We start from the raw sequence: 26,775 nt of genomic DNA, 5'->3' as shown, positions 1-26,775 counted from the left end.
TGTTGGCATCAGTGGTTCTGTGAAGGATGGGTGTACAAGGTAAGGGGATTGGAGCAACAGCCAGATGTAGGCACAAAAGTATGATATATAGTAACGTGTGCAACTTGATAAATACAAAATCAATAGCTTCAAGGAAATTAGAGATGCCTCCTGACTGTATCCATTAATAAAATAGTTCAGGTTGGTTGAAATTCAGTCATTACATGGAACTTGCTGAGAATAGGTTGTGAAGGCCTCATGTTAAGTACTGAATCATTGAGACATTACATTTCTTAAGAAACCCATACTGAAGAATATCATTATGACAAATTACCTGAAAATCGAAGAAATGAACTCCATCTTCATAAGTGACCTGAGTATAGAGAAAAAGTAAGTTACCAGTGTGGTGCTTATCAAATACCTCCTCATGAGTCAGTAAGTTTTGCTTAACCTACATCTCTGATAATAATTGAAAAAGGAATCTTTTGGAAACATACTTTATCTGGCAAGGAGAGGACATTCACAGGGCAAAAATAAACAAAAGGAAATGAGTTAAAAGTCAGATTTTTGAAATGGAAGGAATCCTAGAGATTTTGTTCACAGATGATATGATAATAATATGTACTATGAAGACTGTGCATGTATGTAAACATATATATATATTCTCACATAATCTTAAGTGAAAATTTTACCTAAGAGATCATTTTTAGGGGAAAACACAGATATTCTTTTAAAAAAATGATAGCATCTCTCCCAGAATCAGAGCCCTTTCTTGCAGTGTACCAACATAACCCTCAGTCCCTGCCAAAATACGTTATGGATACATAGGTCCTACCTCAAAAGTTTACCTATCCAGTGATCATCCCTCCTTCTGTGATCGTAGGTTTTGTGAAACAACACACTAGTTTTTCTGCTAGGGTTTTTGCAGGTCAAAGAATTGAGAAGAAAAAACATCCTGGGTCTATTGAGCACTTTTTTCCTATTTCTGCATAGATTATAATGATTTCAGAGTGCCCCCATTTGCTTTCCTCTCGTCTGTGTTTATTTCCTGTCCCTGTGCCCCATCTTTTGAAGATGGGAATGGATGGTCAGTTAAAATTAAGGAGATAAAACATTTTAGTAGAAGGGCAAGAAAAGGAACACAGTTTGTCATTTCCATTCTCTGACTTCTCCTCTCCCCTATTTGAAAACAGCCCTAGGAGTGTTGAGAATGCCTGAGGTAGGTTGGGTGTGTTATAGTTAATAAAGGCTTTCAGAAAGGGAGCTTTGTATTTCCCTTGCCATCCATCTGGAATGTGCTGAGCTCGTGATTTGGCGAGCTAGTCAATGCATCTTGCTAGCAATATTTTGACAACTTCCCTTAAATTAGAAGCTCTCTTTTGATCTTTCTATGTTTGTCACCTCTTACCCTGTCACCAGCTTCCCTGGTGATAGCAACTGTAAAGAAGATGTTGAGAAATGTTATTAAGTTCCTATGAAATATGGGGTTTTGTGTCTCATTAAAATTTTCAATTTTAAAGTAGGCAAGACCCCTTTAATTTACGTATTTATATGTGGCCTAGCGATTAGTGCGTGGCTTGGCAGACAGAGGGATGGAATAAGATCTAGATTCTGTTCCTACTGGTGTCATTAGAAACAGTGGAGGTTCAGTGGCCCTTCCTGTTCCCGAGTAGGACCAGCCCCCAAATCACTGATTTTGTATCTTCTACATAAGCATGTCTGACACGCTTGCGCAGGGGCCTACGGGTACAATGAGATGACTGAACCAAGTAATGGCATAACTTTAATACCATAATTTTGGCCTCAGAGAAGAATTAGCACTCAGGCCTCCAGATTCATGAGGATCAGTGTTGTTTTCATTATAGCAAGTTTTCTTCTGACTATTCTTTATACCTGCACGTACAACACAAGAACCTTTGTTTCTGTGCCGTCTGGTCTGCTCTAAATTATGATTACTAATGTGAGGCCTATGAATACATGTCATAATCCCTCTCCAGGCCTCTGACACAATCGTTAAATGACACTAGGTCGTGTGGATAGAGGAGTTCCTTGATGGGGGACTTTGTTCTTTTTTCCTCTCTCTGTTTCTCAGACAAGGTCTCAGGAGGTGGTCTCAAGTGATTCTTGAAGTACAACCACTTGTATTATTTATATTGCACTGGAGACAAATGTCTTGCAAGGACTTCAGAGAAGAGCACATTGTTAGGGCTCCAGTTGACTGTTGTAATCCCAGTGACAGTCAGAGGCAGGTGGCCGGGGCAGAAGATGTGGGAGGTGAAAGAGAAATGTTAACTGTGAGTTTTGTGGCTGTAGATATTTGGAACTGTTTTGGTTTATTTTTTTAATGTATTTTTCTAACATATTTGTTATATAAAACATCAAAATTTATGAGTAGCTTATTAGTTAGGTTATTTGAAAAGTATTTTTGCATGAATATTTTATGTTGCTGAAGAAAAAAGAATATATACTGTTACATTTGTATTTTTTAAACTATAGCAAAATAGTTTAAAAGTTCTATTAATAACCTCGAAAATTACTGAGAATATTAAACAATCATTGTACTAACGATGAGGTCTTTGTTTCAGAGTTCATTAACATCATCAGATCTAGAAGAAGTTGTAAGTCATTTAGACAAACCCATGTGGTTAGATGAGGTAATTGAGATCTAGAGACATTTAGTGACTGGGGGTCTCGCGAGTAATTAGTGACAGAACCCATCTAGCCATCCGGGTTCTTGGCCTTCCAGTCCAGTGCTCCTTTTTAAAAAAAAGAATAAATGTAGAGGGAGAATCTGTGTCCAACATTTGATAGGCACTGAATGATTTATGTCGTTAGGGTAAGAGTACCATGGAATGCTAGAAAGATCAGGGACTTTAGATTCAGGCCCACACTGAGCTTTGCTGCCTCTCAAGTGTGATCTTGGGCAAATAACCTCTATGTTTGCTTATTTTTAAAACACAAATTATAAGAACCACTTTCGAGGATATTGTGGAGATTTGTGATTGTTTGTAGAGGACCAAACATAGTGCCTGGTATTCAGTAGATGCTAAGTAAGTGTAGCTATTGTTAAAATTTATTATTTCTGCTGTTAATGAAAATAAAATCTGATACAGTATCTGCTTTATTAGTAAGCATTCAGATAAATTGTGTTGCATAATGTCAAATGAATAAATACTTTATCTCACCCGCTACCAAACAACCATTTTAGCTACTGCACAACCCTTACCTTCACCTGTGAATTTGTGTCCTGTTTTTCTCAAACTTATATTTTGGCAAAAGCTAAAATGTCTTTAATTATGAATACCATACTGAAAGTTAAATTATTGTAACAGCTAGGGCTAGAATTCATATAAATGTATGAGAGACAAAAGGGAAAGGTAGAAAGGCCATGAATTTGGTGTCAGTAAAAGCTGAATTTAACTATGAGTGAGATCAGCCCTGTCTGAGGTGCCTCAGTGGGTTGAGTGCCGGCCCACAAACCAATGGGTTGCAGGTCCGATTCCCAGTCAGGGCACATGCCTAGGTTGCAGGCTAGGTCTCCAGTAGGGGGTGCTCAAGAGGCAACCACACATCAATGTTTCTCTCCCTCTCTCCCTTCCCTTCTCTGTAAAAATCAATAAATAAAATCTTTAAAAAATAAATACATAAATAAGAGTGAGGTCTTCTAGTTGCATGGTTGCATGGTCTTAAGCAAGTCACTTCACTTCTCAGCCTCAGTCCCTTAGTCTGTAACATACAGGCAGTCACACCTGCTTCTCAGATTTGTAGGAAGGATTAAATTACATATTATATAAAGCCTCTCCCAGTTCTGCAGGGCATTATGACACTTAATTTCCTTCCTTTTGCTCTACTAACCTTATGCTAACAAAAACTGGGAGAAACTTAGAGGACAAATTACTCTTCAAAAGGACGAGTTAGAATGTTAAACCATGTTTGGAAGATCTGAGGCTCCACTCTTGCTATAAACGCAGCATTCCGAAACAATGAAGGCCTTTTACCACAGAGCCGGTGCTCGGGCAGCGCTCGCAAAGGGGGGCAATTCTTTCTCTCTCCCATCTGGCGGATGAGAAGCACTGGTCTAGTAATTTACCACGTTTTCTTCATTTTATGTGTTTTATGAATGTGTCCTGAGGCCAAATGACATATGGCACAAATGAGAGGGTAATGTGAGGAAGAATGGGTTTACAGAAATCTGCAGAATTCAGAAATCCATGGGAAGAGGAGGGTAACTCCCTTCAGATCCAAGTTAACTGCACTGTCTTCAGTTCTTGTCCCCAAGGTGTCTGTAATTCTGTTCCCTATAACTCCCCAGCGGTTAGGCAGAAACATGATTCAAAGCAGAGACCTTACTTTTCTGCAAGCTGCTAAAACCTTCAACATATTATTAGGCTGTAATATAATACATGTAGTATCCAAATCACAGAAAACTGTGTGTGCCCCCCCTATTCTGCACGGATCAAACCGGCCAAGAAGATTAAGTTAGTCCTGGACCAGTTGAACAGCAGCATTGCCATGGTGGCATGTGGCCAGAATAGGGATGAGCAGGATGAGGAAGACACTCGAGAAACCATCTCATATGAGGAAGGGTCAAACAAGGGACTTGGGAGACAGGAGACAGGACGCAGGTCTGCCCCAGGGTGACTGTTATCGGGAGACCTTCACCTGAGGCTGACCCTCAGCTGCAGGGACTACCTGGCCCTGGTGTTCCCTGCACGGTGACATCCACTTGCCTCCTGAGACCTCAAGCGCAGGATTTCAGGTGGCCCAGGTTGGGGGGCCAGGCCATTGGCAGAGGCAAACACCTCTGGAGAGTTCCCTCCGCCTTGCACAACGATGTTTGGGGCAGAGGGGTTTGGGAGCCCTCCTGCCCTGTAGGAGCAGCATCCCTGACTTCTCAGTTAGATGTCAGAAACAAACAAAAAGTCTGAGGTGCTTTTGGGGGGCAGGGTTACAAATCGCCCTGAATAAAAACCTCTGCTCTAAGGAAAATGAGCATCTTTGGGTTAAAAACAAATTTTCACAAACACCACAAGGAAAGAATCCACTATGGGAGGCAGCAGAAACAACAGACCAGACATTTCAGATGTTGGAATTATCAAAATATAAGATAACTTTTATATAACTAAGGAAATAAAAGATCCTTGAAAGTATGAAAAAAGAGGAGATTAGTAAGAATGTTCTTGAAGACCACTGTAGGGGAAAGGGAATGTCCGGAGCACCGTGCTGAAGTGGTGGTGTGTGCGGCATAAAGAGCAGAAAGTCTGCTGTACGATTCTTGTCCTTAACGAAAGGGAGGGGGGTCGGGTATCTGCACGCACACAGAGGAGCTGTGGCCAAAACTGAGTGATAAATGCAGCAGAGAAGAGTAAGTCAAGGGCTTTTGGAATTCACCAGAAGGAATCAGAAAACACTTCACTGAGGGAATAGTGTTTGGACTGGACGCCAAAGAACAGGGAGAATTTGGATATTCAGAGGTTTCTGAGAAAATATTCCATGTGGAAGAGCACATACAGAGTTATGAAAGCCATGTAATGTTCAAGATACCATTAAGTAAGAAGGGATATTAGTGCAGATCTTAATATAAAAGCTCAAACCCAGTAAACTTTCAATTGCTTTTCAAAAATAGATTTTCAGGGCTGCCTTTGTTTTGTTATCTATAATCACATACTACAACACACCGTTATGTAAAAGTCGGTCTAAAACTTAAAAAGTAATGAAATAATTTTCTATATTTCAGACCCCTAAACAACAACAGGAAAAAAAGTCTTGTGACATCATCTAGGATCTGTTCAATAATCTCCACTAATAAAATGCTGGTTATGCCGTGATAGGGTAATCAAAATAACATGGTGTCAAAGTTCAGTCCTGACAATTCCCCAAAACCTAAAATTGTCTATTCATAGAAAAAAGTGACCCCATTAAAGTAGGTAGCTTTTCCTTCACTGAAAGCACTCACTGAGTCCTGCTAATCCTGTGTCCGGATTACTAGGGCATGAATTTCTAAACCTGGGTGGAAGTGAGACGCTGGGGACCTCTACGTGAGGCCATCTGCAGCCTACAGACACCCAGAACGCAGAGTGAGGGACAGATTCGTTTTCCTGAAGTATGGATGATTCATCCTTTTCAGAAACCAAGGGTGGAGTCAGTCACCAGCATATTATTTAATGCAGAATTCAGTCCAAACATTTACTTTGTCAAGTCAAGAACACAATCTACTTTAAACTGCTTAGTGTACATACTGTGAGTTCTACTGGAAGAAAGTGTGTCTTTTAAAAAATAGAATAAATTCTGTACAAATACTTGACACTATTAAATTATGTCAGAAAAAACTAGGACAGTTTTATTAGTATCATCAGATATTAACTAAGACCAAAATGTTCTTGGATTCAATTAAACATTTTATTAACTACTTTATATGAATATTTGCCAAATTACAATGCCATTTCATATTTAGTATTTATATATTGTACAGTTACATATTACACCGAATGAAGTTTTAAGTCCATAAGTACTGTAACCATTCATGATTAATTAAGCTATTTGCCTTGGTGTTTTGGACTCAAGTCAGACAGTTGAATTTTCTTGATCGACCAAAGCCATGTGGAAAGGCAGGAATCTGCGCTTGTGAATCTAACACTCTTCTCTTTGTTTGCAGCTGCAGTATTGAAGTATGAGAACAACGTCATGAACATCAGGCAGTTCAACTGTTCTCCTCACCCGTACTGGCTTCCAAATTTCATGGATGTGTTCACGTGGTCTCTGCCATTCGTTGGGGAGAAAGGTGTGTTGTGGAATCCTGGAGTATTCTTAATGAAATGGTGTAGGAAGGAGAGGAGATGGAGGCCGTTTTACCATGAAACACCTTAACCCGCCCCAGCGACTCTCAACCGTGTGCCGCAAGGATGTTTAAAGCATGCCGTACCTAACCGTTTACTCAGGGGCACGGGCCTCATTGTCTTCATACTGTCAAATACAAGCATGACAACAGCCAACGCAATAATAGCCATCTGGTGTGAATGAGTCAGAATTATACCTGTTTTTTGTCGGATGGGCAAAAAGTATATTTTTCATGTGCCACAGAATTTTAGTAATTAGTTTGTCTGTGCCATGAGATGAAAAAGGTTGCAAATCACTGGCCTCCCCAATAACACGCACAGGTTATGCCATGAGAGGTATGATTTGAAAGTGTCAGTGAGGATCCTATTAACAGAGTACAGTGAACGGATTAAGGGGCAATAAAAGAAATATGGAATATTGGAATTAATATAATCACAGAATAATACAACTCAGAAATAACAGAGACACATATTTAACTGGCTTCAAGTCATAATGACTGCCTTTTAAAAAAGTCTCTTTGTGTTATAATTTAAAAATGCTATTTTATTTTACAAACTACTTATCAAATTAAAACGTTGAGATAGCAGCGCTCTCCTCACATTTCTGTCCTAGGAGTGACCACTGATTAACAGCGATTAATGACTACAGTATTTTGAAGGACTACATGTACAACACCAACAAAATAGTTTATTAAAAACAGTGGCCATGACTGTGTTACAAGAGGAGACAAATTTATACTTAAAAAGTTGTCTATTAACTTGCCCCAGTTTTCCAGAAGAACTGATCTGCCTGCCTGCCTGCCTGCCTTCCCCTTTTGTTTTGTTTTTATGTTTTGACCTAAACCTCACCAAAAGTGTGAGAAGGGGCCTGCAGACAGCGGGCTTGTGCTTTTGCTTCAGGAGGCCTTACGGTAACAGACGACTGGTCTTCCTGCGTCTCCACACGCAAAGTGTGGGAAGGTGAACGGCATTGTCATAAAGACTTGCGTTTGCACGCATTTCAGAAAAATGATGTCCTCTGAGAGGGTTATGGAGAAAAGCCTCACATATTTCTGAAATGTTTGTTTATTTATATTAATACATGCAATATTTACTTCCTACAGTGTTTGTTTTTTTTTCTTTAAATGCATTTCTTTAAAATGACTAGGAAGTTATGAATTGTCAGCAAAGAAGTCTTCCCTTTGTGCACCAAAGTGTGTGACAGTGAATTGTAACAGTCTCTGGTAAACGTCTCCAGTCCTACACCGTGTCCCCATTCTGTGGCACTGGCCAGATCTCAGACACCAGTGTCCCGTGTGTGTTCCCTGGAGACAGAGGCTGTGCACAGCTGACCTTTGAATTCCCGTGAATTGAGTCGTTTCCATCAGTTATTCAGAGTTCGAACATCTATGATAAAGGAACAGAGTAATATAATTGTGCACATAATTCACTTTTGATAATTAAACTGAAGCTCTGGGTTAATGTTCCTCCACTAAAGGTTTGCTCTTTATAATGTATCTTCAATTCTAGAAGAACATTGATTTTAAAAAGTAGCTCTGGAAGAAATAGTGGACAAGCACTTTTCACATTCATGATAGAACCCAACCTGATTTCTAAAAATGTTAAAGGTAAATAGTATGCACATTGGTGTAAAAGCGATGCAATACTAATTTTTGTACACTTTTACATAATCTATTTACTCAACTAAATTTCTTATTCAACTTACCCAACCTTTATTTTTAATGTACTTTTGATAATAAAATGTAACAGTATCTACAATAAAGTATTCATTTTTTAAATTAATATTATTAAAATGACTTCTAGTATACTAATCAATCAACAAAATTTATTAAACACAAATCACATGCCCATCAGTGTGCTGGGTTCTCTAGAGAATTAAAAAAATAAAAAATAATTTAAAAAGAGATCCACCGTGTACTTAGACCCTGCTGAACAGAAGTCTGTAATCTGATCTAAATCTAGATCTCATTGTACAGATAAATATTCAGCCCTGGCTGGTGTGGATCAATGGATTGAGTGCCAGCCTGTGAACCAAAGGTTCGCCAGTTCGATTCCCCGTCAGGTCACATGCCTGGGTTTTGCAGGCCAAGTCCCCAGTGGGGGGCGTGTGACAAGCAACCACACATTGATATTTCTCTCCCTCTTTCTCCATTCCCCTCACTAAAAATAAATACATAAAATCTTTAAAAAATAAAAATATTTGTTAAAAAAGAAAAAAGTTCCATGGTAACCTCCTTCATAGATTTATAGTGTATTCATTTTCTCCTTCATAGGTTCACATCCATATATGTTCACATCCACATATGTATCTATTGTCTATTGACCTATAGCTCATAAACCTTACCATTAGGTTGTGTACACATGAGCTAATAATTTTATAGGGTCTATATGGAATCATAAAGCCTCTTAAAGGTTTATGACCTAGGTTTTATAGAAACTGCTTTGCAGGAGGTTCTACACACAAACCAGGTAAGAAACGTCATTGCTAAGCTTGCTCATTAAAAGTTCCAGAGTAATAATTAAGGTGGTAATAGAAAATCTGGACTTTTGTTTTCTTCTCTCTAGTGACTGAGATGCTGGTAAATGTTCTTAACATCTGCTCAGATGATGAACTAGGGTCGGAAGAAGATGGATTTGATGGTAAGAGGCTTGAAACTTTGTGCAGATTTGCCAGATAAATTCCATGGTGTCTCATAGCTAACCCTATGAATGAATTTCTAAGATTTGGATTTTTTTAAATTATATGATTGAGATGATAGATTATAATTTCTGTTTGCTCTGAAAAAATACAAGAAACAAAAACCATGAGAAAATTTTCCCATTACCCTGGAAACATTAAGTAGTGAACTATTTTAGTAACCATTTTTCAGTATTTCACATTACTAAGTAACTTTTTAGATTCCTTGATTTAAGAAAATGTAATCTTTTATTTTTTAACAGATGTTACCATTTACTGGGTAACTTTTAGTTAAATGTGCCCTTTAAATGAGGTTGCTCCTGTCAATTATTCAAATTTTGATGTCTATGATGAAAGAAGATATTTACATTGATATGTTGGTATTTACGTCAACCCCAATATTTTCTATATCTCTAATAACTAATGAATAGCTCTTAGGTTTTTCAAATTATTGTTGTTTCTTAAGATGCTGTTCATATTCAGTTACCATAGAAAAGAATGCTTACTCTGTAAAAGACAAAGATCGATGAGGTTAAAGATGAAGAGAAAAATTACTCTGGTCCTTATAAAAGCACCCAAAAATAAGTGGAAAGTAGCAAAAATGTGGTTAGAAGAGGAAAGGGCCAGAGCACACTTTATCTTCGTAGACATTTGGGAAGCACCTGCCCGGTGTGCTGCACTCAGAGGATTCCAAGCTTCCTATGACCTGGTGAGACTGCAGTCTGGTTAGAGAGACTAACACACAAACAGCTGATACCAGCAAAACGAGACAGTTTGTAAAATAAAGGGCGAAGGTAGCAGGGGAAACAGGTACTGTGGCAAGTTTAAGTTGATAAAAACCTTTACCTTTAAAAATTGTGTTTAAGTAAAAAGAGAAGAGAAAGTGGCCCTTTCTGAAAGTTGTATCTGAGCAGCATGACCTAATATTCACTTGGGTTTAATACAGGTTGCCTGTCTCAGTGCAAAATACCCAAGGCTGCAGGCAAAAGTAAAATCGAAGTGTTCACTCACTCAGAGGAATTTAGTCTGTGTACTTAGGTAGATTTAAAGTGGTGCCGTTATCCTCAATATCTCATAATTTTACCCCTTCTATACATTTCTTGTCTCCATGTACTACTCTCCAGTCAGTTATCACATGGCAAGGGGGTGTACAACATAAGGAAGGAAAGAGAATGAATATATAGGTATATACTCATATATTTATATACACATACACATATATACACACACACACACTTTTACTAGGTTAGAATTATGTAAAGAATACTTATAAAAACTTAAATAAATATATTTATATATTTTGGAGTATTTGGGAGATCAGTGGATATTTTGTGCTTTACCGGATTCTAGATGGTCCATATGTTATAGCCACAGTTTGCTACTCTTAACTTTTCCATAGATACTGATATCATTTGACAGATAAGATAATATTTTCATGATGGCAGAAACTTTTTTCCTAAAGGAAGGCTACCAACCTGATGAAATCTAAATCTTAAAATCAACAAACATGTTTCAATGCATGCCTCTCCCTATCTTCCTTTTATTCCTCAGAAGAAATTCAGTCAGCATTAATACAGTGATACTCCTCTGTTAACAAATCTCAGTTGTAATTAAGTTCATTGGACAATAATTATAATATAGACAATATAATAAATGTGTATCATATTGTATAAAATAAGTAGACCTGCAGAGGTCTGTAATTACACGTTAATCCATTTGCTCAGTAAATATTACTGGGCACTGACGATGTGCCAGGTGTTAGAGCCCCAAACGCCTGCACATTTCAACAGTGCAGGTGCGCCTCCACAGTGAAGTGTTACCAAGACTCATTGTTTACTTCATTGAAAGTGAGTTGTTATTACCCACTTTCTCAGTCACTTACATGAAAGGATACATTTTGTGATTTACTCTGCTTTAAAATTATTAGTTCAGTGTGCTCTGCTCATCAGCACTGGCTTTTTAGCCTGTTAACTCCAATTATAGAAGTGAACATCCTTTTCAAGGCATTTGGAAGAATTTTTTCTTTCTAAGCAGACTGCTGAAATCTCACTCTGCCGCATTTTATTTTTCCAATTTTTGACTGGATCATATTATTTCTATTTTATTTTTGGTTATTATAAGATTCTTTCTTATTGCATTTTTCCATTACCATTTATCCCCTTTATACCACAACCCGCCTCCCCGCCCCACAAACTACACTGTTGTCCAGGTCCAGGAGTGCTTCATCCTTTTTGCTCAACCCCTCCACCCCCTCACCGCCCCCCGCTTCTGTAGTCCTGCTCTCTGCCACATTTAAATGGAATTATACGCAGCAGAGAGAAAGAAGGAGCTTATACCCTTTGCAACAGCATGGATGAAACTGGAGAGCATTATGCTAAGTGAAATAAGCCAGGAAGTGAGGGACAAGTACCATATGATCTCACCTTTAACTGGAACATAAGCAATAGAAGAAAAAAGCAAACAAAATATAACCAGAGACATTGAAGTTAAGAACAATCTAACAATAGCCAGGGCGGGGGTGGGGGGTGGGGGCGGGGATAGTGGGAAGAGGGTATTACAGGAACTACTATAAAGGACACATGGACAAAACCAAGGGGGAGGGTGGAGAGGGGGGAGGGAGGTGGGTTCACCTGGGGTGGGGTAGAGGGATGGGGAGAAAAGGCATACAACTGTAATTGCATAACAATAAAAAAAAAAAAAAAAAATCTTATGTCAGTCTCGCAGAGAAAAAGCTACGGCCTCTAAATACGATCTTTCAGCGCATATCTCATATATATGCCCTCTTAGGGGAATAAAAAAGAAAGCAAAATTATTAACTAAAAGTACATTTGACATAAGATATATTACATTTCGGAGTACACAACCAGCAGTGTTCTTTAGGACTTTCATTAATACGACACAAAAGCTATAGAAAGGTGCTTAAAGAACAACTTGTAAAACTCCCCAGAACTCTTTGGCTCTCTCTGGAACTGCAGTTTATTGAAGTTTCTTTTCCTTTTTTTGGTGATAGTATTTTCAATCTTAGGATAAGGTTTCCAGTCCTCCTACCCTGCCCCTCCTGCATGCAGTCTGCAGTCTGTCTCTCTGGGGGCTGGCTCTGTGCTCTGCTTATCGGGCTCGTGGGCTTATTGGCTACAGAGGTGAAAACAGAAATCAGGACAGCAAAGGGCTTAATTAAAGCTCTTCCTTAAATTGCTTTATATTTATTCTCAGGGTGGCTGGATGGGGCGATCTCTTTGTGAGTCATTTGTCTAGCCCTTCTCAACGCTTTGCTGCATATTCAATGTCAACTGAAAAGTCAAACGCAGTACAGTGTCTTTATGCTCTATGACTGTCTTTTTATCTTAGCTTGAATTCTTAGTGTCTCTGAAATCTGTAGAAAGTAGGGGCTCTTCTGATTTCCTTGAGGAATGAAAGGTATGGGATTAATTTTGCTTCTTTTCCCCCAGGTTCTGTCAGCTCTCTCTTACCATTTAACGATGGTGACAGGGGCTAACACGTGTTAGCTCTCATTCTGTCATCTGTATGGATTAACTCGACTCATTTTACCTTTGGACCAAAAAGTTTTACAAAAATATAATTATTAACTGTCATTCATACACACACACACACGTATATATGTATATGTATAAATTTACCAGGAGATTTGTATTATCTCTAATCCTCAAACAGCCTGTTGATGTGGATGCTATGAGTATCCCTGTTTTACATACGAAGTGGTTAGGACCTGGTGAGGTGAAGTCCAAGGTCACATAGCTAGTGAAATAATAGAGCCTGGATTCAGACTAATGTCTGTCTCGTTCTCAGACTCTTGAACTCTTCACTAACTGTGATTACAGTGCTTGAAGTCTTTTTCTTTGAAACAGCTTGATGCCTTTTTTTTTTAACAAAACAACCTGCATAACTAAACATAGTTTGTTCTGTTAAGTATACTGTAAAATAAAGAAATAGATATTTTGCATTATCATTTGGCCATGAAAGTCAAATAAGCTGCAAGCGTAACAGACTCACTGTATTCCTTTAGCCGTGGTCTACTCTGAGAAGACACGTCTCATGGTGTTAAAAATGTTGGTCTCTGAGCAAAAAGTCCTCTGGCTTTTACCTAGGCTTCTGCTGGGTGGAAATCACGTCATGATTCTCTCCTGCTCAGCTTCTGCCTTACAAAATAAAGGGGTTTGATAGCCTTGCCAGAAAACATTTGCTGTTTTCAATTGGCCTGTGGTTCTTTTATGTCGAAAATAAAATACAAAACTTCTATTATCTTGTAAAGTCTTGAAGCAGTTTAATGCCAATGCATGTGTTTTGAGGATCTAATTTATATGTATTGGGGTCTTTGTTTCCTGTTTCCACTTCTGATTTTGGATGATGATATGATAATCTGGTTTCAATTTGGGGTTGGTATTCGCCAGAACATTTAGAGAGGGAAGAAATCCAAGTGTATGTCTCCCATTTGCTAGTTGATTCTCATTAATGAAGAGGATTTATTTCAGACCAAGGAGTAGTAAAGGATCCCAAAGTCAGGCGGTGGGGGGTGGGAGCAGTTTGCAGAAATCAAGCCGTTTGCATCACAAAGGCCTCTTTAGAGTTTGTCATTATACTAAGGAAGTCAGGAGTCCCAGTAAGCATTAGAGACCTAATGACAGTTACGTGAGTCAGAAATATTTATTTGGAACTTTCTTTTAGGTCCTAAAATCTTAGACTCCAAGGTCACTTTTTTATATGTATATACAAATTATGTGTGAGACTGATATGTGATGACTCTGGCTAAAGACTTGTGGAGGTGAAACTGAAATCCTTTAGAATAAGAAAGAAACAATAATAAATATATTTCCAGCCAAATATAGTTTCAGGCTGTACTGGAAAGACTAATATTAAATTAAACTTTATGTCTCTTTCTTTCATCTAAAGAGCAAACCACATGGTGAAACTCTCATCCTTCATCCCCATTTTTGCCTTATCCTAATGTTAACCACAGGCAAGTCACCAAATACGGGATCAGAGCAGTTCCTTGCATGCCTTTAAGAAACCATCAAAATTGTATACAAGGAAATTATCTCTCATCATCTGCTTTGAATTATTAGATTCATATCTAATATCGTGGGTTCCAGAGTGTCTCTCCACTTCTTTCCGTCTGGCTTTAAAAAGTTATGCAGAACTTTTAAAAGTCCAAAGTTGGGAATTGGTGGAAGTAACACAACATCTTATTGGTCCTTGAGGAATACTTCTATATAGAGGGTTTGTTTATATCATTTTCTATCAAAACTATTTATTTGCCACGTTGAATGTTCAAGATGAATTCCATCGTACAACTCCTCTGCTTTGCGCATCTGGCAGCACACATTCTGAGAGCCGTTCACTTAGAGTTCTTGTGGCCGTTATTATGGTCGTTTCTGAGTGAATTATTTCAGTATTCTATATTTCAGGTTCCCAATCTGAAAAAAAACAAAACAAAACTGTTGTATGTCCTATAATGACAGGTGGGGAGAAAATAGCAAATTTTAATATAAAAATAAAAGTATATAGACACACCAAAAAAGAGTGGCAGTAGGACTCTTGTTTGTCAACACTGAGGTGCAACCCCTAGTTGGTAAGCAGAGGAGTAACCTAATAAAAGCAGTATTTGAGAAAAAGCAAATACTTTTTCTAAGCCTAGAAAAATGTTTGGGAAAAGAACCAAGGATAAGTGGGCTAATTTAGGACCTTAATAAAGTATCTGAGAGTTGTGGTGATTAGGTCTGAACAGTGATGGTGTTAAGAATAAATTAAAAAGGGAGCTCTTCCAAAGAGCTGTCCCAGGACTTACCACGTACAGCGTCAGTGGGGCTAAGGAAGTTGATTGGGATGGCTTATCCTAGGTGCCTCAGAGGATGAGAACATTTATGGAAAGACTCATCGGTTTCAGGAGAAAGATGAATTCAGTCACAGATAAGAGTTTGAGTGAAAGTGACATACATAATTCTGGAAATGTTCAAGCAGGATTTGGAAATGGAGTCATGGAAGTGGGGAACAAAATCTAGGCTTGTGACAGAGGTTTGGAATTAAAAGCTGCAATTAAATCTGTTAAGAATGAAATAGGCCTCCAAAGAGGCTTATGTGGAAGGAAATATCAGAAAATCGAGGACTGATCCTTTAAGGTTAAGCCTTCTTGATGAAGCTGGAGAAGACAGATAAACAACTGAAGGAGAAAGGCGGGATCAGGGAAGGGAGCACAAGAAGTGGGATTGGTGTAGCAAGTTCAGGTGGCAGCTGTTTGAAAATATATGCGCCAAGGGCAGAAAAAGACTGTGAGAATAAGTCTGGCAAGAAAATGAAATACTAGGCTATAACTTCGGTTGTCAGATATCAGATTTTTGAAAAGAGGTAAATAGCAACATTTATTTTTATAGTTGCTAAAAAAGAAAATTGGAGTCATTTAAAAAGGTCAAAAAATAAAATTCAGAGTATCTGCGTTTTAATATTGTGTTATATTTCTATATAAAATATGTGTGGAATGTCTTCTCTGTGTACTCAAAGGCAAACAAACCCATGGTCTCTGCCTTTATTGAACTGAGAATGTGGTTCAAGAAGGAACCCGCTTCAACCATGCTGGTCTCACAGAGGGTCGAGAGGGTTGGGCGAGGCCATGAATTGGGGTGAAGTGTTTCCTAACTAAAGGAGGACACACAGAGGGCATCATTTTTGTCCTCTTCAACCACTGACAAGGGACAGAAAAGCAGTTTTGTGTGTTTTACTGCTGTGGGAAGCATCCCATATGAAAAATCCATATAATTTGCTGAGGAAATTGTATGCAAAGATGGGTATCACTTTACCAGTTTTACATTGTCTTATATTTTTTATAATAACTGAATTTTCATGATATAATTCAAGAAAGGAAAAGGAAGACATTTATAAAAAGATTATTCAGTATTTCGTCAAAGGCAAAACTTCTAGTTTCTTGTTGACTTTTTCAATTATTTAATATTTTAGTGTGTGATTTAGAAGCTAAATCACTTTTTGGTACTGTAAATGCGCTGTTTGTACTCTGTGCTCTTTATGACAGATAACTGCTTTTGTTATATGGTTATGCCATAAAAAGGAAACAAATTTGATTATCTAGTATGTCATTAAAACTGAAACATATCTGAAATGCATAGGCATTTACTAGGGAGTAGAGTGTACATTCCCATCATATTATGGCTTTTGATGGTTTGTTTGAAGCCGTGACAAACGAAAGTTGCCTGGTGTTAGCCATCATATTGTAATCAGTATCATCAAATCTGGCTTATCATATTTGATTATAATAATTAAAATTCTTCTAAGTTGCTAATTAAAATGATACAGTAACACAGACATTCAAAGTATTACTTTCTCTTCATATTGTACCACCATGATTTTGCACAAATGTGTTTTTTTATTACCTGGCATAATTTTCACATTGCATGTAAGTGCAGACTTTTAGAACAAATTAAAAGTTAAAAAACAGCCAGGTAAAAAATGGGATAACATTCACCATTGGCTAGAATATTACACTCACAGTAAAATAATGCTCTAGAAAGTACTTCACATTTATATTTCCTGAGACACATGTGTTATGCATATATACAATATTTTACTCACTTTTAAAAAGCATTGATACTTGTAGCACTTGAGCCTTCCATCAACTCATGGTGACATTGGCCAACTTACACTAGACATTACCTGTTGTATATCTGAGCATACACTTCAATTAAATGTACTTATGCAATTTCTTTGAGAAGGAAATCTGTGCTACATAATAACGGAAATAAGCATGCACTCTATAAACCTTAATGTATGAGGTCTGTCCAGAAGGTGCCCAGCCATGTAATATGAAAAACAGAGACATTTATTGAAGAAGATAGAAGATACAAGAAACATTGTACACAGGACAATGACACCTCAGTCCCCTTCAAAGTAGGCACCTTGGGACCTCACACAGTTCTCCCAATCACCATCAGCTGCCCCATCATATTTTCCTGAATCTCATGTATGGTCTGAAATCTCTTCCCTTTCAAAGGTGATTTTAGTTTTGGGAAAAGTCAGAAGTCACTGGGTACCAAATCTGGGCTGTAGGGGGACTGAGTCCTTGAGTGATTTGATGTTTCACTAAAAACCTCTGCACAAGACAGTGATGCATGAGCAGGAGCATTGTCATGATGAAGCTGCCAATCACCAGTTGCCCATAGCTGTGGCCTTCTTAATCATCTGAATAGTTTCCGCAGAGGAATGTTCAAGCTTAATACAAAATTTCACGCAGATTCGTTGCTCTACTTGCTCAGCCATTTTGAATGTGATGGCCACACAGTACACATGCTCACTCAACAGCATCTACCACCCCCAATGACTAGTACAGTGAAGTCATCATTGTTCACATATGCGCATTCCAGGCCACTCTCCTTGGCTGCCAGGCTACATCGATATTGCACAAATTGTTCTCGTTATATTAATAGTGGCTGGACTTTTTGGACAGACCTCATATTCTTTATTTGAAAGGCACTGAAGTAGAGCATTTTTTTCTTTAATAAGGGCAGAGATTTTGTGGATATGTATGTGTGTGTATCATAGGAAATCATTACTGCTCACCAACGAGGTCAAGGTGATTGTGAAAAGGCCTTCTTCACTGAGGGAACTGTGGTAGCTAGTGTCAACTTCCTGAAATCCAATGCCATAAGAAAAGAAGATGTATTTTCCTTGTGTCTTTGGCAGAGCTTTCACGATTCTTTCTTATGCTAACGCATTTTATATGTCCAGGTTCCCAACCTGGAGATTGGACCTATATGAGAATGAATAATAATTGATTAAATAGCCTCAGGCAGATTTAGCGTTATGAGTCCAAAGTTTGTAAAGTATACTTTTTAGTGGAATGGTTTGATCTCTGATGGCAGGTTTAAAGGTATACAAAAAAATTTAATAAATGCTCAGAAAAATCTAAATTTTAAAATATTTTTATGAGGTAATCTATTTTGACTCTCTTAAAAATGTTTTATTCTTTTTGTCATTACTCTTAGTTCGTGAGAAACTATAAAACTTTTCTCCTAGTTTTTCCTAGAACCTTATAGAAATTTTGATTGCGTTTGGTCAGCCTGTCTTTTGAGGGGAAAAAATTCACATTTTTTTTCCCTCAAAGCGAAACCAGCATCATTCTGGCTGCTTGCATTCTCCCCTAATAAGTTTGCCATCAGCAGGGTCCAGCTGGTGGCCTGTCTAGCACAAAACACAAATGAGGCCCCATTTGGGCAGCTTGGTAGTAATGAAAATCACACAATCAATCTTGTAATTTATAGTAAGATATGTAACTGTTAGCAGAACTGGAATACTCTTCTCTGCACAAGCATTTTCTCGTGCTTAATAATAGCAAACATTTCTGAGTACTTCCCATGTATCAAAGGTCTGTGCTTTAGCAGGTAGCACAGCGCCTGGCGTGTGTGCTTGTTGAACGTGGAGAATGAATGAACCCATCACTTGTTTCATGCCTCTACCCACGGACCTAGTCACTCAGACAGCTGCCGCAGTAATGAATACTGGCTCTGATGTCCATTTTCTCGCGGGTGACCTTAGGCAAACAATTTACCCTTTTTGTTCCTTAGAATCATCCTTAGTGGTGTTAATGTCTCAGGATGTGGGAACCGTCCTGCCTCTTTAAGTTGCCTGTGTACTGAACAGTGGCCAGAACCTACTGCTCATTTTCTGTTTTTCCTTCATGGACAAAACCTTGCTGCTTCCCCCATGGACTGACAAAACACACAGCCTAAGTCTTGTATAGCAACATAAGAGTTTTGACCAACTTTATTTCAGATAAGCTCAATACATGCCAGTGCCTCAGCCACCTTCTGCTGTCAGATGAAGGAGTTGCATTAATTCTTTAATTCTGCTTTTTTAAATTTTTTTTTATTTTTTATTGTTGTTCAAGTACATTTTTCTGCCTTTTCCCCCCACCTCTCCCCACCACCCCAGCCCTCCCCGCCTCCCTCCCCCATTTCCACCCCCTCTTGTTATTGTCCGTATGTCCTTTATAAGTGTTCCAGTAAACCCTTCACCCTTTTCCCCCATTATCCCCTCCCTCTCCCCTCTGATCACTGTTCTCAATTTCAGTGTCTTTGGCTATACTTTGCTTGCTTGTGCGTTTTGTTGATTAGGTTCCTGTTAATGGTGAGATCATATGGTATTCTGCTTTTTTATTGTGCTGTTAAATGGCACTCAATTAACTTTGTATCTCAAGTATAATACACGGGACTATCAAACAGTATTCTACTATATATTTGTTCATTTTTCCCTTCAGTTTTTGTATTTTTATAGATAACATTAAAATATTTTAGTATTTGATCAATTTATAAAATGGGTCCAGAATTAAGTTCTAGTCTGAATGCATGTTTCTAGCACTTACCATGCATATATAATTAGGTACTTAATAAATAGCTTTTTAACTGTTACAGCCTTATCTCTATCCAGAATAATTCTTTATAAATTGTACTTTCAGGTATTATGATTGTTTCTCATTTAGACAAAAAAAATCTACATTATTCACTTGACATTTGTTATGTAATTCCATTTTGCTTTTCTCTTGTCAGTTTATAAAACTGATGTGTTTTTATCATGAAAAAAGGTCCATTGAAGTAGGATTTTACATGCTATTCATTTCTTCTTCGGTGAATATAATAAACTGAAAAAAGCCTGTGTAAGGCATAGGCTGATGAGGGGATAATTTCTTGAAAAATCAACAGAAGCTTCCTATCTACGTTAAAGTCTCTAATTTCCACCCAACTTAGAATTATGCTTATAGCCAATTTCTGCGACTTGACTGAGAAGTCATTAACAGACGGAATGGTGTCTCAAAGAACAAAAGTTTGTGGGATCAATTAGAGCTTGTAAACAAAGTAACTTTTAACTAAAATGGAAGATAATCAAATAATGAGTGATATTTAACATTTGAAAGTAGTCTGTGCATTTTTGAGACTTCCTATCCAAAGAATTCAGTTATGTTTTATGACAAGAGAAGTGGGGAAAACATAGTATAGGCTATACTAGCCTTCCTTAAAGTTCATTATACAAGAGAGACTCAAATATATATATATATATATAAGGTCAGGGAAAGAAAAGACAAAAAGAGATAAGGTTTAGGGATTATATAGCACATGGTTTGTCGATGTAGTTTTATAAGGGCCAATTTGGAATACACATTCTCAAATATGCATATGTATTTTGAAGGGTCTTCTGTTGCCTTCAAAATGGGATATAAGACAGAATAGTCTTATGCCAAGCATCACACCACTGCGGGTTTTATTACATGCTGAGATTTTAGTTGAGCTGAAAAACATGTGGAAGAAATTCAGAATAGTATGTGCTTTGGAGTGAGTGGCTGTCATGTGCCCGTTTTATCACTTGTGGACGTAGAGTATTGTATAGTTAGAATCAAAATTAGAAAGGTATTCCAAGTTTTACATTGTAATCTTCAGAAAGATTAACTTTTACAGGGATTTTTAAATTTTCTTATGCTGAAGGTGTTTTCCTCTGCCTAATAGAATAACTTACATAAGCATTACGTAAAAACAGCTGTTTTGTGAGGGGCAGCACCTAACAATATATTTGGACTAAATTTTAACCAGCACGGACCCTAAGTGGATGAGCAATGTAGTTTTCCCAGGTTATGCTAGTCAAGAAGATCTTCCAACAGCTATCAGCTCTAGAAACTGAGTAATCTAATCCTTAATAAAGCAGCAATCTTCATGCCAGGACATCTGTACTACTGGGGTTATCCAGACACATTTCAAGAGGAGCTTTAAGGGAATCCATTTTTACATGCTCAGCTTCCATGTGTCCTCTTGCCTGAAAGGAATCATGGGAACTCACCTGAGCTGGAGGCTACGTGCCTCGTTGCAGCTGCCTCGTTCCCGCCTCCGCTTTCTCAGTTGCCCTCTCCCATTTTCATAGAAGGCGCAGGTCTCCTTAGACACAATTACTCTGAACATGGCTGTGAGATGCTTCGCACTGGAGTACTAAACAGAAACATGTTAGAACAACTCCAAGTCTAGGAAGTCTTCTTCATCAAGGTAGTGCAACCTCCCTCCCATCCCTATCATTAAGGGATGCATTCCAACAAAATTTTATATGCTTTTTACATATTTAGACGTGTGTCATATATTGGTACTATCTGGCTCAATTATTTACTACTAATAATTGTGATAATGGTTATAAAGGAATTTTTAACACTTAGGGCCTTATTGTTTCGGGAAATTTTTAAAAATACATTTAGTTTAAATTTCTCAACGTATTTTTTCATAAAAGTACAGTATGGTGATAAAAGTATTTTAAAGTAGAAATATATGATTCACTAGCATGAAACAGGGAAATTGAAATGGAAATATAATTTCAAAGAAAACGTACTAACATAAGATTTCTAAATACCAATAAATGTCTGGTTCATGGACTTTTTTCTTTTAATGGACGATGGTGGGATGAAATTGCTAAGATACTTACATGCCATTGGTTTAAAAAAGTGTAAAAGTGTAATCCTTAAATGGCAGTGCTTACAATATTATATATATATATTCTTTATAACTACTTAAACTTGGAGGTGGCAGTCGTGTTTTTTGCAGGACACTCTTTGTGGGTGCATGGGTGACAAAGGTAAAGGCTAGTTTGGAGGCCCTCCCATCAGAGTGGGCACAGTCACTCAGTGCTTCCAGCGCCGGGCCTGAATCCAGGACACAAGTGCCTGGTCTAGAAAAATGTGGTAAAGCTCTTGACACGCTCATAGCCGAGGGCAAAACTGGGTGGACCTCTAAGTCACTTTTGGATAACGTTACTTTGTTGGGATATAGAAGCTCAATATTTGTTATTGGTAAACTAGGTTAGGGAAAGAAAAGACAAAATAGGTAAGGTTTAGGGATTACCACAGGGTTTGGTCCTGTAGTTTTTTATGGGGGCCAATTTGGAACAGGCGTTCTCCCACATAAGACAGTCTGTATACTCATGATTTCATCATCATCTAAGGTTTTTAGAGGCATCTGAAGTCATGTTCTGTCTTCACATTATGTCTTGTATTTCGAAGGCGCTGACTTCGGATTGAGCCAATTTTTGTCCTTAATGTAACACCATAAAAGATATTTCTTATCTCATTACCTTATGCTTTATTCCATCAATAGCCTTTATTCAAATCAGTAATTGCTCTTTTCACAAAAAAAAATAAAATTTTGAGGCATGTTTAAACCACTTAGTAATAATAATCCTTGATAAAATTTTACTTTCAAGTGGAATAGGTTTTCTACAGAGGTAAACTTGGTTTACTTTTAACAAATATGGAAAAGTGGTGAGTTTTCTGTAATATTTTCTTTGAGTTAGAAATAAAAGTTAAAAGAAATTTGAAGCTTATATTTTACTGATAGACTTCAAATTTCTTTCCTTTGAAAACATGTGAAATGTTAGTGTATATGCGTACTTTAATGTTTTATTTTAAAACATACGGTGCAGATACACTTGTATTAGCTAAGAGTCATTTAGAGGAGGAAGCATAACTGAGACATTTGAGACCAATGTAATAGTGAAGGGGAAAACTGCTTTTCCCATTAAAGAGAAAACAACTCAATAACAATTTTTAAAAGCTTTTTCACATTCTAAAAATATATTCAAATATGAAATTTGTATATAGCTAGTCATCTTCAATTCTTATCATTGTAAGAATGTATTGAAACCAATTGGAATCCACTGGATTGGGAGTATAAAATATCTGACCAGTCCCATTTTCTCCTGGGGCTGATTGCAGAAGGTCAGGGGGCAACGGCACTGCCCCAGGGGACTTTTTTCTTCTTGCCTCCTTTAGCAAGGTCATGCATCTCCCACATAACACAAAGAACGGGAGATGGAGAACCCTCTCTTCCCAAAGCTGCTGTCTTTTCCCTCAAAACTAAGCTCTTCCAAGTATAGTTTTATTTTTTGGTGTTTTATTACAAGGTGTTTCAAACATAGAGGAATGTTGAAAGAATTTTATAGTTGATGCCCATCACTTTCTACTGTTAAAATTTGACTATATCTGCTTTCCCACATAACTCTTTCTACCTAATTATTTTAAGTTTTTCTTTTTTGGGAGGGGGAGGGTGGGGGAGTCACAAAGTAAGTTCATTTTATCTCCAGTGACAAAGGTCAGTTTATCTCCATTTCATGAATGCTATTGTCCAAGCTCCTATTTCCACACACTGCTGTGCTAAAGCCTTTACAGTTCAACCCTAGGCACCTCCCGCTTCTCTTCTCTCCCAGCCTTACCCCAAGGTACTCAGACTCCACCCACAGCAGGCTTCTCACCCCTCATCTGAACCGTGCATGGACCACCGAGGCCTCCGAGTTTGAGAATTCTCCTTCTATGGAGAACACTCATTTTCTCTACTCTTCATTCTTCAAAATCCTTCAACCATCGTTATTTCAGTGAACATTTTTCTCATGCCTCCAAGCAGCACCTCCTTCCAGAGGTGTGCTGGTGAATGTTTAACAACCTGTTTCCCAGGGGGAAATGGCCCTGGTTTGTGGCATTTGCAGATTTCCATGGTATAGATGATTCCTGTCTCAGCAGCTGACTTCAGGCTCCCCAAACGAAGTTCCTGAGCGTGGAGTTCAGAAGGTGTTCACTTGGTATACTCGCACGAGCCGACAGCAGCATCCCCCGCAGTGTCACTGTAATGTTGGCACAGTCCATTGTCTAGCAGAGCACCATTCACATGCTCTCCTAAAGCAGAGACCATGCTTTGTTCCTGTTTCTGTTGGTAGCAGTTGGCACATGGCAAGCCACGTAGGATAGGATTCACAGGAACATTTGAGTGAATGATACGGGTAATGAATTGTATGCTACATAGTACTTTCCACACACCCTTCATTCCGTTAAAACTGAGGAGTTTATAGCAGCAGCTCAAGGGGTGGGAACTGTGAGCGGAGGACAGAGCCAGCACCTGGCAGCAGATGTCCATGTGGTGAGAACGTCTCTTCACCCCACACTGGGCCCCTCATCGCTGTGGTGCTGCCACAGTTTCTGAGTTCCCTGCAGAGGCTGAAATCACCCTGTGAGGATGTAACACTCGCTCAGCAGGCCACTTGGCACAGATACCTTTACGCAACTGCATGAGAAGTCAGCAAGGTGCTAAGTTAAGGTCAGGAAGGACACATATGAAAAGCGAATCTTTAAAGATCCCCTTGTCTGTACATTAGCCTCTTCCCCTTTGAGGAAAATGGAGTATGCAGGGTTTGTCTACATTTTAGAAATAGTACCCTAATGCCCCAGGCTTAAAAGAATATTAGAACTTAAAAGTTAAAGAGGGACAGAAGCCAAAAAAAAGAAGGGATAATTATTTGAATGGAAACATAAAATGAAATTTTACTTAAAATTATTAATTTTTTAAACGGAGAAAATACTGCCTTTCAGTTTTGGACTTCCAAGTTAAAATAAGTGATTATACTCTTAATGATAAAAAATAGTTGCCACAGTTTTTCATGTAAAAGGACTTTTATGTGTCTAAATTATTTAATGTACTGAATTTTAATTTGAGCTGCAGTCGTACATTTTCACCACATAAACAGAGCAGGTACCGAGAGTGTGGAATATGACATTACCTTTGCATGTTGCAGCTAGTATAATTCTAAAAACCGTGCTATTGGCCTTGATCTTTCTGTTGAATTGTGGACTGTGAGGATTTGCGCTGGAACACAGTAGTTGAAGAAGAGTTTTAATGAACTCTGGAAAGTAACCAAAACCAGGAATATCAATACTAAATATGTAAAGCCTTTATATCTGAACTTAAATTTATCCTGCTGTTGTTCAGCTCCTTTGAGTTCCATTATATGTCAATTCAGATGTTTTACTTGAATATTTTAAATATTTGTAGTGTTACAAATGTGTGGTATTAGCTTAATTCTGATTTTGGTTATTTGGAAAATGTTGAAGGTAAGCCTAGGATATTTGAGACAGTAGTTTTTGATGGTTTTTCTTACTGTTTGTGATTAGATTATTTGACTTTGAGTAAATATACTCTAATTTTGAAAGGGGTGTTGAGGAACCTAAAGAGAGATAGCCCTCCTCCATGAGAACAGCACTGCCGTGTGCAGAGAGCCGCTGTTGGCGGGAACTAGGAGTGCACTAAGTAGAATATCTGCCGTGCGTCCCCTACTAGGCCATTTGATGTGAAAAAAGATAAGGAATGATAAACTGACTCTGTCAGAGTGTTCATTTTACATTTAAAATTTCGTACGTACTTGAGCTAATACTGAGCTCAGAAGAACAACTCTACATAATTTATTTCACTCCCAACTTAGCGCCTTGCTTTTCTTCTCTCTGGTTATGTTTTTTACAAGTCCTTTATTGAAAATTTTCTGGGAGATTATCTTTCTGACATATTTTATATATTTATATATTTTATTTTATATTTTCCCCTTCTCATTTTTCTAAAATATATATAGTTTCTATCTGGACACTTAACTACTACTTCTTGCTGCTTTTCTTGTTGAGCTTCTAAATATAGCCACGATTTTTGGAGCTTTCCCACACTTTCCATTCTTCGCGTCTGTTGGATGGATTTACGCTCTGGTTATCCTGCTTGCTGTAGCGGGTCAGAATCTCTCCCCTCACTCAGCACATCGTGACCTCTGAGTGCACTGGGCCAGTCAGGCTGGGTAACGTTACACATAGAGTAGGAAAGCACAGTGTCAGAGTGGAAGCAGCATTTCACTGAAAATGTATATAAAGGAAAAACACCTTCAGGAGAGTAATCTCCATCCCAGTTTTTTTTCCTTTAACAAATGTCTTTTAGTAGTCTCTTCACCATAAATTAGAGAAATCCAAGCTCAGAAACTTCAGACTTTTAGATGGTCTTTAGGATAGAACTTATTGTATGAAGAGTCTTAATTAGAAAACACACATTATAAAAATTGCTAAAAACTCAGAATCAAGTTTGAGGCAGGCAGTCCTACACCCACCCCATCTTCCCTTCCAGTGTTCTGTCCAGTAGAGTATCATTCTAGGAACCGACAGTGAAGGAGAAGCCATGGTTCCACGTGATCTTCAGAAGGACTGGACTGGAGAATGGCTTTTCCCCATTTGGATTTATACTTACTCTACTCATTTGCAGGCAGGAGAGCTGGCCGAAATAGTACGTCCTGCCAAACAGCCATGTTGAGAGATAATTACACATTGTGATTGCCACAAGAGAGAGAGAAATGAGGAAAAATACAAGCTGTTTGAGGGCTTTCAGGTCAGAGGGAAGGTGAGAGGAAGGCAGCTAGCTCACTGGTACACACGTGGGGGACACCCGT

At 38.2% G+C, this 26,775-nt stretch overlaps 1 protein-coding gene across 2 annotated transcripts in view; it reads left to right on the top strand.

The window, feature by feature from the left end:
* Positions 1–26,775, top strand: part of PPP3CA (protein phosphatase 3 catalytic subunit alpha) — a 305,211-nt gene that overhangs the window by 261,591 nt on the left and 16,845 nt on the right. For both annotated transcript variants that reach the window (XM_024574958.4, XM_045183657.3), the window contains exons 9-10: positions 6,635–6,760; positions 9,381–9,455. In XM_024574958.4, the coding sequence (XP_024430726.3) occupies positions 6,635–6,760; positions 9,381–9,455 (201 nt within the window). The remainder of the gene's footprint in view (positions 1–6,634; positions 6,761–9,380; positions 9,456–26,775) is intronic.

The sequence above is a fragment of the Desmodus rotundus genome, chromosome 4 (genome assembly GCF_022682495.2).
Source record: "Desmodus rotundus isolate HL8 chromosome 4, HLdesRot8A.1, whole genome shotgun sequence".
NCBI classification, from domain to species: Eukaryota; Metazoa; Chordata; class Mammalia; order Chiroptera; family Phyllostomidae; genus Desmodus; species Desmodus rotundus.
This window is presented reverse-complemented; position numbering and strand designations above follow the sequence as displayed.